The following is an 18,593-nucleotide window of genomic DNA, read 5'->3' on the forward strand; positions in this document are numbered from 1 at the left end:
GTGTTTAGCTCTTGGCTGTCCTCTGCTGTTTGGTGTCTAGGGTCACCTGTGGGGTCCTTCAGCTTTGCATGTGTTCCCAGCATTAGGATGGGGATAGTCACTGCTTGCTTTCTCTTGTTTCTAGGAGGGTAAGATCAGCATTTCCCAAGAGTCAGCCTGCCGTATCCATAGGTTCTGTGTCTATGGATTCAGCCAAGCTCTGACCAGAAATGCACGGAGGAAACTCCATCTGTGCTGAGCACGCCCAGCTCCATCCCTGTTGTCCTTCTCTAGACACTACATAAACACTGAATAGCTTTTTGCAGTACTACACTGTAGTAAATACTAGGAATCATCCAGAAGTAACTTACAGTGTACAGGAGGGTGTGCCTAGGTTCTGAGAAACTACTGTGTATACCCTGCTCTAAGCACCGGGAAATTTTGGTGTCTGAGAGAATGCTAGAAACACCCTCATGGATGCCAAGGGACCACTGTCTATTGGAACAAATACTTCCTTTCACACAGTGGTATAGAAGCTATAGAAAGAATGATTACAAAGCTGCTTTTTCTGTTTTCTACATATGCCCACCCTTCTGGCCCTCCCTGTAAGCAGAGCTGGCAGGGTTGAGGTTGGACAGGAACCAGGTAGTGTCCCTGTCCCCCAGGCCCTGGGATTCTACAGAGGTCTGCTGAAGCCCCTGGAGTTGTGTTCATACTCAGCCTACTGTGCCTCCCTCAGGAGCCCTCGTAGACCAAGGCATCTTTGAAGAGCTCACCAGAGACATCCTGCCCCGGCTGTCAGAGAAGATGCAGGAGCTGGGCGTGATCTCCAGCATCTCGCTGTCCTGGTTCCTGACCCTCTTCCTCAGCGTCATGCCCTTCGAGAGCGCCGTAGTCATCGTGGACTGCTTCTTCTATGAGGGCATCAAGGTGATCTTGCAGGTGGCCCTGGCCGTGCTGGATGCCAACATGGATCAGCTGCTGGACTGCAGTGACGAGGGCGAGGCCATGACCGTGCTGGGAAGGTGACCGTGCTGGGGGCTCCTCCTGCTTCCGGGGAGCTGGCAGCAGAGCCCCTCTCCTCCCCAGCCTCAGTTGGCATCCTGTGCTGTGCTCCAAGTGCCAGACTAGGTTGAGAGATTGCAACCACTAGGTTGCAGGAGGCAGCTGTCCTAGTGGGACAAAGTGCCGCTGAGGTGAAGAGAGCTGGGAGCAAACAGAGGAGGCCAGTGGGCCTGCCTGTTGAGCAGCCCAGGGCTGGAGGGACCTGCAGAACTGGTAGGGTTGTTGTCTTCCTCCTTCAAGCTAATGTGACTCTTGGTCCCTGATGGTGAAGACTCTTGGCTATGACCGGGTTTCGTGCTTATGTCCTACAGTGGGGAGATTGAGCCCCTCCTCAGGAGTAGGAATCTGACTAGGGATGGGATATGCCCACTGGGCTGGGTCGGAACCAGAAAGCCTCTCCTGCCTGAGTGTCAGGCTCATCCTAGAGAGCCTAGGAGAGTGGGAAGGCCTGGCTGGCCCAGACTAGCCAGCCAGAGCAAGACCCTGTCCCTGGAGAAACTGTGCACTGCATAGTTCTTCCTGGTCAGATCCTGGTGACCAGAGAGGGAGCACATTGTCCCCAAACTAGGTAGGCTCTGCAATCCACAGGCTACTAGAAGACAGCCTGGCATCCTCGGGGTTAGTGCTCAGGCATGAGTGGGCACCAAGGTATTTTCTCTGCTACCCTGATGGAGCTCCCAGCCTAATAGAGGCTCCAACAGCCACAGCAGCACCTTCCTGCAGGATTCCCAGGCCTGAGCTCTGCCCCAGCGCTTGCCTGTGGCTGATGGGGGTCTATTCTGCTGTCATTTGATCTTTGCAGATATCTGGACAATGTGGTCAACAAACAGAGCATTTCTCCACCTATCCCACACCTCCACGCCCTGCTGACCAGTGGAGATGACCCTCCTGCAGAGGTGGACATCTTTGACCTTCTGAAAGTGTCTTATGAGGTTAGCTCCCAGCAGGGTTAGCCTGGCCAGGCTGTTCCCCAGGGCCTTTGGTTTGGGGTGAACATAAGCCAGTGTGGCTGGGCCTTCACCCTCTGCCTTTGGTCTCACGGATTCTCCTTTGGCCTGCAGAAGTTCAGCAGCCTGAGGGCTGATGACATTGAACAAATGCGGTTTAAACAGAGGCTGAAGGTGATCCAGTCCTTGGAAGACACAGCCAAGAGGAGCGTGGTATGGTCACTGGCGAAGGGGCTGCAGGGCTGACCTGAGTGGCTGTACCCTCTCCAGCCCCACCCCTCCCTGAGCAGAGTGCAGGGGTCATCACGTGTCCTATCCCTGTAGTGTCATGGCCAGTGTCACAGCCAGGATGCAGTATGGGCCTGGAATCCCACAGCATGGGTACCAGTGTGGGGAGATAAGGAGAGGCCCTTGTCACTTGGTGGGAATTGTCTCTTTCACCTTGTGTGCTGAGGCCGAGGACCTTCTGGGTTCAGTCCTTCCAAGCTGGTTTTGCTGTGAGCGTCGCCTCTGTCCTGGACAGTGACTCTCCACCACTCCGCCCAGCCCACACTGCGTGCTCCTGAAGCCCTTGTCCTTGTCTCTGCGGAGAGTGTACCATTCCTGCCACTCCATGCTCTGTTTAAACCTGTTTTTGATCTCTGTCCATGTGGAGTCAGGGACCTCTGGCTTTGCCTCCATATTCCTAACCCTACCTTCAGGGTTATAGAACACTCAGGGCACTTTGCTCACAAGCAACAGACATGACCAGCCCTGACTTAGTGAAGAAAAAAGACCTGACTGACAAGTTATAGGACACCTTCCGGGTGCCTGGAGCTAAGTGGCCATCTATCACCCTGTGTCCCTCAATGGGTCCTTCAGGAGAGAATGAGCCCCTCTTCAGGAGAGAAAGGCCCAGGGAGTGGGAACTGACTGGCAGGTGGTGGCAAAGGGTGAGCACATACGTGTGGACCCACCTTCATGTGCTTGGCCACTGATGGCAGCCAGAGGACAGATCACACACCCCCTTTGCCCCGTCCACATGAGAACTCTTGCAGAGCAAGCATCTTGTCGGTACTGCGGCAGGAACTTGGGGCCCTCCACTACCACCGTTTCATCTTTCCTTCTAGGTCCGAGCCATTCCGGGGGACATTGGCTTCTCCATTGAAGAGCTGGAGGATCTTTACATGGTGTTCAAGGTGACAGCCAAGCGCAGGGGCGGGTGGAGTCCCCCGTCTAGTCTGCTAAGTGCGTCCTCGGCACAGCAGCCCCTAGCCGGAAATCCGTTGTCTTCAGTTGCAGTTACTGTGGACCGTGTGTGCTAGAACTTAGTCCTTCTTGGCATTAGACAAGAGTGTGACATGAGCACCTCAGGTGTCACTCTGGAGCCAGGCACCACGGTTTTGGAGAAGGGTCTCTCACTGGCCAAGAGCTCACCAAGTAGGCTAGGCTGGCTGGCCAGTGAGCCCAGGGCTCCCCCTGCCTCCCCTCACAGCATTGTGATTCCAAGTGCCCAGTACCGCATGCAGCTTGGGTTTGGGTTTGGGTTTGGGTTTGGGTTTGGTTCATTAGCTTTCGAGACAGGGTTTCTCTGTGTACCCTCCTAGAACTCGCTCTGTAGACCAGGCTAGCCTCTAACTCAGCGATCTGCCTGCCTCTACCTCCTGGTGCTGGGATTAAAGGTGTTCTTACATTTACTTTGTGTGTGTGTGTGTGTGTGTGTGTGTGTGTGTGTGTGTGTGTGTGCTCGCGCACGCGCGCATGGTGCACATATAGAGGGCATGCAGAAGACACTTTGTAAGAGTAGGTGCTCTCGTTTTTCTGTGTGTTCCCAGGATCAAGCTCAGGACATTCTGTTTGGCGGCAAGCACCTTTATTCCCTGAGCTGTCTCGGCAGCCCCACACACCCAGATTTTTTATGCAGGTTCTAGGGACCAAAATCAGCTTCTCATGCCTGCATGGCAAGCAGTTTTGTGACTGGACTCCAATAGAGCACCTTTAAATAGCAAAAACAAACAAACAAAAACCACTCAAACCAACCCGCGTAGAGGACAGAATGCATCCAGCCATTTCACCGAAAAGTTAGGCAGCTTCAGGCATGGATGGATCAAGGTGCCAAAACCCGCTGTGCCACTGCTGATCTGTGAACGGCTGGGCTGCTTTTCCGGTAGAGCGATAGACAGGACTATCTTGAGCAGCTCCTGGATCATGCTTTCAGTGACTGCAGTGGAAACAGGATTTTCTTTCCTTGTAGTTTTAGCAAAGACACAGTCAGTCGTTGGGATGGTTCAACCTAGGTGCGGTGGCTAAGGGATAGTGTGGGCTGCCAGACCAGTGATGGTGGATGGTTACAAGGTAGCCTTGTAATCCCTGCCCTGAGGGTGAGTCAGTTGAGTTTCTGCACACAAACTCAGGTTCACCCAAAGGAGGGAAAGGACACTGGGGGAAGGCCAGGAGAGAGGTTCACGCCGCCCTCTGGGTGGTTTGGGTTTTGGTTTTTGTTGTTGGTTGGTTGGTTGGTTGGTTGGTTGGTTGGTTGGTTGGTGACTGAGTGAGTGAGTAGTCGAGTGTTTATTCTGTTTGTTTTTGAACTGGGTTTTCTTTGTGTTGCCCAGACTTGCTTCAAACTGAACTCTTAGGGGTCAGTTGATCCTCCTGCCTCAGCTTCCTGAGTGCTGAAACTGTGGGTGCATATTGCCAGTGCCTGTGGTCCTTTCCAGCTGCCTGGGGTTCAGTTCCCAAGGTGGCCCACGCTGTCAGAACAGTGGAGTCCATGTGTCCTGTCTGACTCCTCTGCTGTTCACTAACATGAGGGGTCCCTGTGAGCTTGAGGTGTCTGGTCAGTGCTCACCACTATAAGACTGCAGATGTGGACAGATGAGGGAAGGCCATCTCACCAGACGGTATCCCCTGCAGGCCAAGCATCTGGCAAGCCAGTACTGGGGTGGTAGCCGCTCAGCAGCCATCCACCGGGACCCCAGCCTGCCCTACCTGGAGCAGTACCGGATCGATGCCAGCCAGTTTCGGGAGCTCTTTGCCAGCCTGACACCCTGGGCCTGTGGCTCTCACACGCCTGTGCTGGCAGGCCGCATGTTCCGACTCCTGGACCAAAACAAGGACTCACTGATCAACTTCAAGGAGTTTGTGACAGGGATGAGTGAGTGTCTCACCCATCTTTCAAGCACCAGCCAGTGCGTCTGTCCCTCCTGTGGACAGCAGAGGGAGGCCTTGAGCCCTTGCCTTTGACAGAGCTCTGCAGTTTCTTCCTCTGTCCCTCTCTGTCAGTCTGGGTCTCTGGCCCCAAAGAAGGCTAAGCTTTTCCATAGGGTTCAAGGGAAGCAGGAGGCCCAGAGCTCATTTGAGCCTCCCTAGAGACCTGGCTAAGGAGGTGCCAGGCTGTCCCAGACTGTGGAGTCACCACTAGAACCCACAGGAAGGGTATGGGGACACAGCCTGCAATGTGTCCCTGGAGCCTTCTTGCCAAGCATGTCCTTCTCCCTGGCCTTGCTCCACAGGTGGGATGTACCATGGAGACCTCACAGAGAAACTCAAAGCACTCTACAAGCTGCACCTGCCCCCAGGTGAGTGCCTTCAGGCTTCCTGCTGTGGCCTCTCTGGGCCCCTCCGCTGGCCAGAGCTGGAGATGCACACTGAACTACCAGCATAGCTCTGGGATGGTTGTAGCCAGGAGCGTGAGCTAGATGGAAGGGAGGCTGTGGGGCCCAGCATGAGTGCGGGTATGGGGCTGAGGTCCACCCTGGCTGGTGGTCTGAGCACACAGACTGAGGAGGGGGAAAGGCCATGAGGGGAGAGTCTAGTGGGGCTCCTGGGTCAGGCAGGGCAGCATGACCCAGAATCCACATCAAGGCAGAAGGCTATGGTGGAGGTCCCAGTGTGACTGGGCCCTACACTCTTTGTTCTTAAAATAACTATTACCCAAAGGTTCCTGTTTATCCCAGGACAGCCTGGGGTACAGCCAAGGCCACCTGCAGATCCTGTCACATGGCCTCATGACAGGGGCCCCACTTCCGGCCTCCAGTGGTGCTGGAGCTGTCCTTAGGATGGAATGTTTCCTGTGGTCTGAGCTAAGTTGGGGGGCGGGGGCTCACAGAAGCTGGCCAGCACATGACCCCAGCAGCCTTCATGTGTGGCCAGAGTTCATCTGACTCAGCAAGAGTGGCCATAGGGAGAGCCACTAAGAAGGAGCTTTCCCTTAGCAGGAACCAGATTCAAAGAGATAAAAGTGATGGCCCAGGGCATCCTGCTTCCTGTGGTGGAAGCACCCCAGGTTGCCAGTTTTCTTGACTAGGACCCTGAGCAATTCGCACACAGAATCTGCCTTCAGAATTGGCCCTGAGGTTTAGATGGCTTCCCTCAGCACTCGCCTTGCACACCCCAGCCTCTCACTGGGGGCAGGGGTGCCCAGACCACTAGTCAGAGCTCCCCAGACGAGATCGCTCTGCTGCAGAGCTGAAGCTCTTGGTGCACAGCTCTCGCCTGAGGCTGGCTTGCAGCTGGTGAGAACTGAAAGGCCCGGGCCGCCTCAGAGAACCGGGGCTGCCCCCACCCCCTGAGCCGCCCTAGCCTGCTTCGTCCAGGCATTGGGATGCTTGGGTCCTACCGTCCTTCTGTGCTTTTGCCCTGTTAATCCTTCCCTGCCCATCCCCACCCCCACCCCCCTCCAATGGTAAGATTACATGTACATACAGCCTTTGGGATCTGCAACGTCAGGTTCTGGGTCAGCCAATACCGGCAAATGCAGAGCGTGAGACAGGCTGGGATGTATTGATGTGGTACAGTTGCCCCAGTATAAAGTAAAATTGCCCCAAAGAGATCTGCTGAGCCAGGTCGTCATGGTGGGAAGGTAGCTAAGTTCACCAGGCTCCTGGGTATATGGATTATATTCTTACCCAGCACATGTGCTGCATTTCCAAACACAGTGTCCCTGCTGGGGCCATAGCTCAGCCATAGGACAAGTGCTTAACATCTGGGATAACCTAGGGTTCAGTCCCCACCCCTCCACCCCCACCCAAAAAAAAAAAAAAACCACATTGTCAAAATCAAACTAGTAAGCAAGCACATCTGTGATCCCAGCTCACAGGCTATGGCAGAAGGGTTGAGAATTAGAGGCTGCCTATGCTGCAGAGGAGACTCTGTCTCAAACAAGAATGTGACCACCTATTCAAATGTCAGGTGTTGTTCAACAGGAGGTGTTCAGCCTGGTGGGACATGCGTGGGGGAGGGTGGCCTTTTCTGCTTTGACTAGAAATCACAGTCTTCCCCTGTCCTCACTTGTTCCTTCCGTTGGAACACAGCTCTGATCCCAGAGGAAGCGGAGTCAGCCCTGGAGGCCACCCATTATTTCACAGAGGACAGCCCCTCGGAAGGTGAGTGAGCTGTCTCAGCACAACCAGCCTGTGTGGTCTGCAGCCCCCAGTCTTTCCATGGGGCCTCTGCAGGAAGCCGGCAGTCCCACTGTGGGCTCGGGGAGCATGCCACCCTGGGGTGCTCCCTGGGAGGGCCCTGCAACACTTCCTGGGCCAGGTTGTCCCTGTAGATGTTCTCAACCATTGTTTCTCTTGCATCTCTGTCTCCCTGGACCTGGGCTTCTCCCTCTGCCCTCTGCGCATCCTCTGCTGTCCTTCCAGCATCTCCTCTGGCCTCAGATCTGGATCTTTTCCTGCCCTGGGAGGCGCAAGGTCAGTCCCTGGTGGGCAGGGGCGACCCCTTTGCCTCTAGGCTTTGTCTTCCTTTATTCAGAAGCCTGGAAGCTTTCATGCCCCGGGGACTCTTTGGAACCTCATCCTGTGGGGATAAATCCTGAGAACAACCAAGAATGGAGCTATTTCTGGTGGGGGCAGTCTGCTATGGATGGTTAATGATGAGGATGCACTACAGCATGCTAGACATGGAGCAAGCCCAGGGCATCACCCCTGCACCCACATGCAAAAATCTCATGTTCATAAGAAAGGGATGCAGAATGCTGTCACTGTGACTGTGTGAGACAGGTACAGCATGGGGGAGCAGAGACCAGAGGAAGTGGTAGACACTCCCCTTGGGAAACATCGCAGGATTTTCTCATTACAGAAAATACATATGTTGAGTGCCGGTTAGGACTCAGACTTCGCTGCCTGTAAAACTCACTGGGAATATCTGACAAAGTGAAGGGCCGTTCTGGGCCCTGCCTGGGATTTGGCAGTTGAGCTGGGCATGTGTAATACGAACCTGACCATAAGGGCTGGGAGTGTAGCTCAGTGTTTGAGCGCTTGGTTCGCATGTGAGATCCTGGGTTCTATCATGTGCTGCTGGCAGTGAAACCTGGGGCGTGATGGTGCACACCCCTAATCCTGATACTCTAGGTAGAGGCCAAGGTGGCAGGAGAAACATGCTCAAGGCCGGCCTAGCTCTGTGGTGAATTTTAACAAATAAATGGTCTGGCAAGAGGCTTCAGTGGGTAAAAGCACCTGCTGTCAAAGCTGATGACCTGAATCTGACCCCAGAATCGACATGGTGGAAGGAGAGGACAGCTCTCACAAATTATCTTCCGGCCTACACACACGCTTCCTGTCATGCACACCAACATACACATGCATACAATAAATTTTAAGCCAAGTGTGTAAAAGCTCACACCTTTAGTCCCAACACTAAGGAGGCAGAAGCAGGCAGATCCATGTGAGTTCAAGGCCAGCCTAGTCTACAAAGAGTTCAGGCCAGCTAGGGCTACATAGTGAGATCTTGTCTCAAAAAAGCAAGACAATAGCCAGGCGGTGGTAGCACACACCTTTAATCCCAGCACTCAGGAGGCAGATACAGGCGGATGTTCAAGTTCGAGGCCAGCCTGGTCTACAGAGAGTTCTAGGACAGCCAGGGCCACACAAAGAAACCCTGTCTTGAAAGCGCCCCCCCACCCCCGCCGCCCAAACAACAACAACAAAAAATAACACAACAAAAAGAATTTTTTAAATTAATTTTAAGAATAAGACCTGGGGGTGTAGCTAGCTCAGTGGTAGAATTCTTGCCTAGGTTACATATAGCCCCGAGTTCCGTCCCAAGCAATTAAAAAGAAAAAGGTAAACTATACCAAGAACAAGTCGTCTCCCCAGGTGGGTGACGGACATCAAGGAGGTGACACTGGAGAGAAAATACACTCGTGTGTCCCAGGCTACCACTGTCCTCTCTGCAGTGTGAAGACTTACTCGAATTTGAACCTGACCTTGAGTTCAAGGTCATAACTTAGAGAGACTGGAGAGATGGCTCAGTGGTCAGGAACACTGGCTGCTCTTCCAGAGCACCTGAGTTTGATTCCCAGCAGCCACATGGCAGCTCACAACCATCTGTAACTCCAGTTCCGGTGGCTCTGATGCTCTCTTCTGGCTCCATGAGCACCAGGTATGCACATGTCATACATACGTACATGCAGGCAAAACACCCATACTCATAAAAATTGTTGTTTTTTTTTTGTTTTATCTGATTTATTTTGTTTTTTTTATTTGTTTTTTTGTTTGTTTTTTGGGGCTTTTTTTTGGTGGGGGGGTTGTCTTTTCGAGACAGGGTTTCTCTGTGTAACAGTCCGGTCTGTCCTGGAACTCACTCTGTAGACCAGGCTGACCTCAAACTCACAGAGATACCCTGTCTCTACCTCCCAAGTGCTGGGATTAAAGGATGCACCACCACCTGGTAAATACATTTTTTTAATGTTTAAAAAAAGAATACAAATTATGCCAGGGGTAGTGGCATACCCTTTGAGCACTTGAGAGGCAGAGGCAAGCAGAGCTCTGTGACTTTGAGGCCTGCTTGATCGATGTGGCAGGTTCACTGAATTCAGGGCTACGTCGTGAAACCTATGTAAAAACGGGAAGAAAAATACAAGTTCAAGAGGCCAGTGAAACTTCTGTTACACTCAAAGTCTGGGCAAACCAGGATGCCCTAAGGTTGTCCTACCTTCTCCTAGGAGAGGCCTTGGGGTACACAGGCCTGTCCTGGGGCCCCACATAGCCCTGAGGCAACAGGGCTCCTATTCCACAGTAAGAACCTGATCCTGGAGATAGCTGTCTTTCATTGCTACCAGCATGGTCCTGGAGGACGGCCCAGAGCTGGGATCTGCCTGATGTCATCCGTTGGGGTCCTCCAGCGGGCCTTTTGGAGGACTTCAAGTTCATGTTCACACATGTATAGTGCAGTGTGTGCCCACTTCAGCACATGCAGCACTTCATGAACTACCAGACAAAGGGACCAGCGAGATGACTCAGCAGGAAAGAGCACTTGCTGCCTCTCAGTCCTTAGGACCCATGGTAGAAAGAAAGAACCAGTTCCCACAAGGTGTCCTCTGACCTCTGTGGATGCACTGTAGCATGTATACTCACTCACAGTAAATGAATGAATGAATGTAAAGAGCAAACAGGGCCGGGCAGTGGTGGCACACGCCTTTAATCCCAGCACTCCGGAGGTAGAGCCAGGGATCTCTGTGAGTTCGAGGCCAGCCTGGGCTACAGAGTGAGTTCCAGGAAAGGCGCAAAGCTACACAGAGAAACCCTGTCTCAAAAAACCAAAACAAACAAACAAACCAACAAAAGAACAAACAGAACGTAGTAGGCTGAACACAAGGTCCTGTACAAAACCTCTCTGCTGGTGCGACAGTCTCAGGGGAGGAAGCACTCCCTTGAGTGTGACCCTTTGTGTAGCAGAGGTCATTAGTTGTCACGTTTGTTCCATAATGCATGTCATCATTCACTGGGAAGCCACATGGCGAGGCTTGTTTTCTTTTGAAAACACGGACATAACGTTTGTATGCGGTGCTGGGAATGGAGCCCAGGGCCTGCAGCTTGCTGAGCATAATAGACTCTAGCATTGAGCCAAGTCCCCGGCAACTGGCTTTCCTTAACTGCAGCCGAGTGAAGACATGACCAGCTCTCCCTTGCCACAGTGTTTAAGGCTGGGACCAGGCAAGCAGGAGGGCAGCATGGGACCTACAGGGGACTGGTCTGCAGAACCACAGGTGTGACCTGTAAGGACCTCTTGGTTTGTAGTCAAAGAATGTTCTCTGTTCTCTTCCTGGTGTAGAAGCACTACCCCAGGAGCGGCAGGAAGGAAGTGGAAGTGAGGACATCCAAGAAAGAAGAGGTACAGCCATTCTACTGCCCTGGGGACCCCTGCTTCTTACATTCCCTCCTCAGTCACCGTGGGATGGCAAGGGTGCGCCCTGACAGAGGGCTGATGCCTCAGTACATAGCCTGGCTCACCTGCTGCCGTGGGGTGGGCCCCAGGCCACTGCACTCTAGGCTGCGGCCAGGGCTCCATACAGTCCGCTGCACTCCAGTGTGCGGCCAGGGCTCCCTCCATGCAGTCCGCTGCACTCTAGCCTGCGGCCAGGGCTCCCTCCATGCAGTCCGCTGCACTCTAGCCTGCGGCCAGGGCTCCCTCCATGCAGTCCGCTGCACTCCAGTGTGTGGCCAGGGCTCCCTCCATGCAGTCCGCTGCACTCCAGTGTGTGGCCAGGGCTCCCTCCATGCAGTCCGCTGCACTCCAGTGTGTGGCCAGGGCTCCCTCCATGCAGTCCGCTGCACTCCAGTGTGTGGCCAGGGCTCCCTCCATGCAGTCTGCTGCACTCTAGCCTGCGGCCAGGGCTCCCTCCATGCAGTCCGCTGCACTCTAGCCTGCGGCCAGGGCTCCCTCCATGCAGTCTGCTGCACTCTAGTGTGCGGCCAGGGCTCCCTCCATGCAGTCCGCTGCACTCTAGCCTGCGGCCAGGGCTCCATCCTCACAGCAGCCTCTCTCCAACCTTGGGGAAGACAGATTTGGGCTCTTCATCAACTTAAGTCCAAACTGCCTCCATTAACTTAGGAGAGACCTGTGGGTGTTGGGGGTGTTTTCAACCACTCCCTAAATGCCCAAGCATTTTGTAATAGGACCCAAGTAACCTCAGGGCAGGGTGCAGCCCACCCTGCCTCCAGTCCACAGCCTGCTTTCTCCATTGACAGACGGGTTTAATCTCTTTCTCTCAACTCACAGAGGAGAAGGGGACCAGCCCTCCTGACTACCGACACTACCTTCGAATATGGGCTAAGGAGAAAGAGGCTCAGAAGGAAACCATTAAGGACCTTCCCAAGATGAACCAGGTAGACTCAATCAGCATCTACAGCACGTGTTTCTGGAGAATTCTGTGTGCTTCCTACGACTTTTACTCTAGCAGTCTCCTGTGGGTCGGATTCTCTTCCCTCTCTATAGCGCCTCTTAGTCCTGAATGGCCATTAGTGAAGATTCCAGAAAAGTAAAAAGCTATTTCTTGGACAGAATGGTGTTTCCATGGTAACCACCTGCTTAGGTTGAATCAGTATCCATAATCCACAGAAGCACTGGGGAAAGTTAGTCTCCAATAGCCAGAGACCCAACATACAGCCTTGGAGAAGAGCACTCCAGTGGCTCAATCCAGGCCATGATGTTTTTACAAACACCCAACCAACCCTCAGGTTGAACTTCACCCCAGCTGCGTCCTTCTAGAGAAGGCCCTGCATTCTAAGTACTTTTACACACAGGCCTTAAGGATGGGCACACAGCCAGGCAATGGTGGTGCACGCCTTTAATCCCAGCACTGAGGAGGCAGAAGCAGGCAGATATCTGTGAGTTCGAGGCCAGCCTGGTCTACAGAGTGAGTTCCAGGACAGCCAGAGCTACACAGAGAAACCCTGTCTCAAAAAAACCAAAGGGAGAGGGGTGGGGAAGCATGTGGGAAGAACGGCTTTGAAAGGACTGTGTAGCATTGGTCACTCTCCTTCCCAAACCTCAGTTTCCTAACCTGGGAATGATAAGGTGGGGGCTTATGGTATCAAAATCCCAGCACCAGTTAGAGTGGCCTGTATCTTCAGTTAGCACAGCTCCCCATCCATAACCACCTCTGTCTTCCTTCTGGCTTTCTCCCTAAGGAGCAATTCATTGAGCTGTGTAAGACCCTTTACAACATGTTTAGCGAAGACCCCATGGAACAGGACTTGTATCATGCCATTGCCACCGTGGCCAGCCTTCTGCTCCGCATTGGGGAGGTGGGGAAGAAGTTTTCGGCCCGGACAGCCAAGAAGCCCAGGAATGGTGCCCACGGCGGGGACCACAGCAGTGCCACGGAGGAGGATGAACCACCCCTGCCCAAACCTCATCAGGACCCAACACAGGAATGTCAGCCACCAGCTGCAGGGGACCCCCAGGCCAAAGCCAGCGGTGACACTCATCTTGGGAAAGCATTGCAGGACGGTCGTGTGATAGCGGAGGGCGGCGGTGGTGAGGGGCAGGGCTCTCCTTCTCTCCTGTTGTCTGATGACGAAACCAAAGATGACATGTCCATGTCCTCCTACTCAGTGGTCAGCACAGGCTCCCTGCAGTGTGAGGACCTCACCGATGACACGGTGCTGGTGGGAGGGGAAGCCTGTAGCCCCACCGCTGCCGCCACCTCGCGTAGCGGGGGCACCGTGGACACAGACTGGTGCATTTCCTTCGAGCAGATCCTGGCCTCCATCCTAACAGAGTCTGTGCTGGTGAACTTCTTTGAGAAGAGGGTAGACATCGGACTCAAGATCAAGGACCAAAAGAAAGTGGAGAGGCAATTCAGCACCTCCAGTGACCAGGAGCCCCCTGGGGTCTTGAGCTGAGCTGCGAAACGGAAGCCGGTCTCTGTCTCCTTCCCTTTATCCCTCTTGGTTTTCTCCTTGAAGACACCTGTTCTTGAAGCAGGGTGTCGTAGAAGCAAAGGTCAGGTCAGTGCAGACCCAGTTGCCTTACAAGGATTCCCAAGGAGGCCAGGGCACCCTCGTCCTCCCTCGGCTGGGAACCTGGAGAAACTCCCTGAGCCTGCTGTTCCCATAGCATTAGAGGCTTTCGGATCTGCACCTGCCTGCTTCTTGCCCCTGCACCCCATGCTATGCACACACTACACCAGTGCTCCATTTATGGAAAGACCTACAGCCATGCGGCCCGGTTACTAGCTGTCACTTGGTCATGTGCTTGGGCTCCAAAGGATGGAACCTTCTAGGCTCCCTCTGAAGTTCTTCAGCCTGAGCCTGGGTCTTAGGACTGAGGAACTCAGTGTCTGATGGACGGGCAGGAGCCTCGTACTGCACTCCTAATTTATGAAGTTTCCATTCCTCCTCATCGTTAACTTTAAAGCACACCCCTCAGGTCCTCCTCTCTTCCCTTGTCCTCATTTGAGTTGGCTAAAACTCACACTGTGCTCAATGCCTTAATAAATCCCTAAAAGAAAGAAAAAGCACACTGTGTACAGTGCCTCCCTGTGGCCCTGAACCACTACCCCAACCTTACTTCTCCCCAAGTTAGGTGTGTGGCCCAGAAAGCATTGTGGGAGTTCAGGGTACCTGGCTGCCATAGTAGGTGGGGGAATTGCAAGACCCTCCATGGTACACGGTAACTGTGGTCACAGGTCTTAGGCTCAGTGTCCAAAGGTGTGTGCAGTATAGTAGGACATATCCTCAGGCCTAGGCCACACCCAAGTTGTCAGCCTCTGGTTCGAGAAGCAGATACATGGCCAGAGGGGAACCTCCTGGGTTGAGCCAGAACAGAACTCAGCCATGAGGTACCCTGGCTGTGTTAGAGCAGGAGATATGGATCTTGAGACTTTCTAAAAATGTGAGAGTGCCAGGTGTGGTGGCACATCTGTAACCCTGCCCTTGAGAATGAGGCAGAACATTTGCTTCATTTGAGGCCAGCCTAGGATATGTATTGAGATCCTGTCTCAAAGAGCCAAAATAAATATGATGGCATTAGGTGTTATTTACAATAATACTGTAAAATTTAATTAATCCCAGCACCCATGTAAAAGCTGGGCATGGCCATGCCCACCCGTACCACAGTGCTGGTGGTCAGAGAGGTAGCCTAGCCAAATGGCCAACTTCAGGCTCAGTGAGACCCTCTCAAGGGAATCACACAGAGTGATGAAGCAGGATGCCCAACATGCTCATCTGGCCTCCACCCACACCATTACATACTTAAGAAATAAAAACTTTTCGATTTGTTTAAAATACAAATGGGTGATTTCTAGTAAACTTGCTGAGTTAGCATCTCCTCGACACAATTCTGAGTCATTTCTGTCACCCCAAGAAGACCCCTTGGATCGACTTACAGTAGATCCCTGTACTGACTCCCAGCCCCAGGAAGCCACTAATCTTCAACAAAATTTATGATTAAGCCAGGCATTGGTAGCGCACGCCTTTAATCCCAGCACTCAGGAGGATCTCTGAGAGTTCAAGGCCAGCCTGGTCTACAGAGCAAGTTCTAGGACAACCAGGGCTACACAGAAAAAAACCCAAAATAAAAAACAAAAAACAAACAAACAAAAAAAACCCAAAAATGCCAAGTAAGAAACAGGTATGAGGATATGTGTTAATCTCAGCACTAGGAGGCACAGACAGGAATGTCTTGTGATTTTGAGGCCAGCCTGGTCTACACAGTTTTAGGCCCGCAGGATTACATGGTTAGAACTTGTCTCAAGAAAAAAAGCAGTCCAAGGGACTGAAGAGATGTCTCAGTAGTAAAGAGCACTTGCTACTCTTAGAGAGGACTCAGATTTGGTTCCTAGCACCCACATGGCTTGAAACTATCCAGCTCTAAGGGGATCCAATGCCCTCATACATATAAAATAGGTAAATATTTAAAATGTAAACAATCTTTTTTCACAATGGATCTTTTGTTGTTTGTTTTGAGACAGGGTCTCACTATAAATCTCAGTCTGGCCTATAACTTGCTATGTAGACCAGACTGGCCTTACGAATTTTTAAAAATATATTTCTTAGCCAGGTTTAGTAGCACACACCTTTTATCCCAGCACTCGGGAGACAGAAGCAGGCAGACCTCTGTGAGGAAGCCAGTCTGGTCTACAAAGTGAGTTCCAGGATAGCCAGGACTATCACACAGAAAAGCCCTGTCTCAAAAAATAAAAAACAAAACTACATACACACACACACACACACACACACACACACACACACACACACACACATTTATTTAATCACATTCTCGCGAGAAGACAACTTGCAGGAGTTGGGTTCCTCCTTCCACATGTAGGTCCAGGGGATTGAATTCAGGCCAACTTTGACAGCAAACACTTTTACCTACTGTGACGGTTTGAGAATGGCCTCCATAGGCTCATATGTTTGAATGCTTGGTCCCCACCATGCTTTTATTCTACTTTCATTAAGCATAAAGTGTTCTTTGTAGATGGAGAAATGCATTTTCTCTCAATCACAATAGTTCAAACATGAAAATAATGATCACCCAAATATAAAGCACAACATTCAGAACTTGCTACAGAAAATGAATTGGCACCATGGCTTGTATTTGACACTCAGAGGCAGGTGGAAAAATGGGATGGATCCCCATGTGCTCAGAGGCATCCTTTTGGCTGGGGATAGGAAATAGGAAACATGTTTTAGGTGATTGGTTTGGAGGCAAACTTGAGCCTTCAGTGGTTGGTTTTGGAGGCATCGCAAAAATAGAGAAGCTTGATAGAACCCAAATGCAGGGTTCTACCTTCTCGAGTGGGCACCCCAAGTACCCAGACTCCGGTCCAGTTGATGCAAACAGCACGAGGTTTAATGAAGAAGGGGCTGTACAGTCGGGCTCCCCTTGTCCTGAGGGCAAGAGTCGCGTCATACTGCAGCCACATAGGTACTTTTAAAGGAAAAACCCACAAAAGCCACAAGATTACAATTCCCATACAATTTCGTTTCGATTGATTTATGTCTAGAGGCTAACTTCACAAGATCATGGTCTGATCACAGAGTGATCACAGAGTGGGTACAGTCAGGTCCGCATGCACATTGTTCCCGAAACCTCAAGGGGGGTATCAGGGTGGGAGTGAAGTTTACACAAAGGTTACAGTGGTCCTCCCTGGAACACTTGCAGTTATCCCAGTCACAGTTGAGCGCATCTCTTAATAGAAATCTCTTTATATTGTTACATTGTGGCGGGGGGGGGGGGGGGGGGGGGGTTAGTTGAGTAATGGTTGAGTCAGGTTGCCCTTGGAACTAGCTTTTTTTAGTTCCTCATTCTCCTGGGGCTTGGGGGGTGTAAGCCTGAAGGGTTAGGGTCTTTCAAGCTGACTGTCACTGGCTAGTCCTCCTGGTCTCAGGCAACTGCTGGAGAGATTTGGGGATGACTTTGGGGCCTGGTTACTGCAGAGTTTGAGAGTCACAACTCTACAGTCACACATTGCATGGCTGCTATGATCCTTCTGATCTCTCAGTCCAGCATACAGTTTATTTATTAAATAGCACTATAATACAATAACTTTAAGAAATGTTACATGTATGGGTCTTTTGCTTGCATATATATCTGTGTACCACATACATGCCTGATGCCTCTGGAGGTCAGAAGAGGGTGATGGATCCCCTGGAGCTGAAATTACAGATGGTTGTGAGCTGCTATGTGGGTGCTGGGAGCTGAACCTAGGTCCTCTGCAAGAGCAGAAAATGCTCTTAACTGCTAAGTTCTCTCTCCAGCCCCAGGGTTTCTCTGTGAAGCTTTGCACCTTTCCTGGAACTCACTCTGTAGCCTAGGTGGGCCTCGAACTCACAGAGATCTGCTTGGCTCTGCCTCCTGAGTGCTGGGATTAAAGGCGTGCACCACCACTGCCCGGCTTCCAGACCCATTTTTAAGTGAAGATTTTATATATATATATATATATATATATATATATATATATATATATATTTTTTTTTTTTTTTTTTTTTTTTGAGACAGGGTTTCTCTGTGAAACAGCCTTAGCTGTCCTGGAACTTACTTTTATGACCAGGCTAGCCTCAAATTCACAGAGATCCACCTGTCTCTGCCTCCTAAATGTTGGCATTAAAGGCGTGTGCCAACACATTCAAATAATTTGATGTAGCATTAAACAAAAGAATTAAGGGGAGATTCCACATCATAAAATCTCTCCCCACAAAACAATTTTTTTTTCAAGATAGGATTTCTCACTTAGTAGATCAGGCTGGCCTTGAACTCATAGATCTGCCTGCCTCTGCCTCCCGAGTACTGGGATTAAAGGTGTGTGCCACCACTGCCCAGCTGCAAAAATTAATTTCTAAATGGGTCAGTGTGACAAATGTAGTCATGTCTAATTATACATCATGTCTAATTCCTATTGTAGGAACAGGCAATGGAATTAAAGAGAAAGCCAGCTTCACAATCACTAACTCAAAGAAATAACACATGTAGGAATTTTTTTTGGAATGTAAAAAAAAAAAAAGGTTATTGCTACTTCAATACTCAGAAAGTTGAATTCACATATCCACCACCACAAAATAAATAAATAAATAAATAAATAAATAAATAAATAAATAAATAAATAAATAACTGAGTTGAAACTAGGGGGGGAATAGCTTCATATCCTCTTTCATGATTCATTTGCCAACATTCCATCCTACCTCTCTCCTTTCTAAATCTTACTATCTTCACAATTACACCTGTTTTACTTATATACACACATATTACAGACTTTGATGTATGTGGGAGAACGTGCAGATCTAGAGTTTTGTTTGTTTTATTTTTTAAATATTTATTTATTTTTATATGCAAGTAATCTGTTTGCATGTATGCCTGCATTACAGAAGAGGGCACCAGATCCCATGG

The 18,593-nt window shown here is 51.1% G+C and overlaps 1 protein-coding gene across 2 annotated transcripts in view; it reads left to right on the forward strand.

The window, feature by feature from the left end:
- The window catches only part of Tbc1d9b (TBC1 domain family member 9B), a 41,549-nt gene extending 27,326 nt beyond the window's left edge, over positions 1 to 14,223 (forward strand). Inside the window, exons 12-22 of one of the 2 annotated variants that reach the window (XM_059270434.1) lie at positions 719 to 1,004; positions 1,847 to 1,976; positions 2,106 to 2,204; positions 3,101 to 3,169; positions 4,887 to 5,127; positions 5,486 to 5,551; positions 7,286 to 7,357; positions 7,619 to 7,669; positions 11,031 to 11,090; positions 11,979 to 12,085; positions 12,890 to 14,223. In XM_059270434.1, coding sequence (XP_059126417.1) covers positions 719 to 1,004; positions 1,847 to 1,976; positions 2,106 to 2,204; positions 3,101 to 3,169; positions 4,887 to 5,127; positions 5,486 to 5,551; positions 7,286 to 7,357; positions 7,619 to 7,669; positions 11,031 to 11,090; positions 11,979 to 12,085; positions 12,890 to 13,606 — 1,898 coding nt within the window. In that variant the 3' untranslated portion in view covers positions 13,607 to 14,223. The remainder of the gene's footprint in view (positions 1 to 718; positions 1,005 to 1,846; positions 1,977 to 2,105; positions 2,205 to 3,100; positions 3,170 to 4,886; positions 5,128 to 5,485; positions 5,552 to 7,285; positions 7,358 to 7,618; positions 7,670 to 11,030; positions 11,091 to 11,978; positions 12,086 to 12,889) is intronic. The other variant, XM_059270435.1, reaches the window with a different exon arrangement.
- The last annotated feature ends 4,370 nt before the right edge of the window (positions 14,224 to 18,593 follow it).

Source organism: Peromyscus eremicus, chromosome 8a (genome assembly GCF_949786415.1).
Source record: "Peromyscus eremicus chromosome 8a, PerEre_H2_v1, whole genome shotgun sequence".
Taxonomy (NCBI): Eukaryota; Metazoa; Chordata; class Mammalia; order Rodentia; family Cricetidae; genus Peromyscus; species Peromyscus eremicus.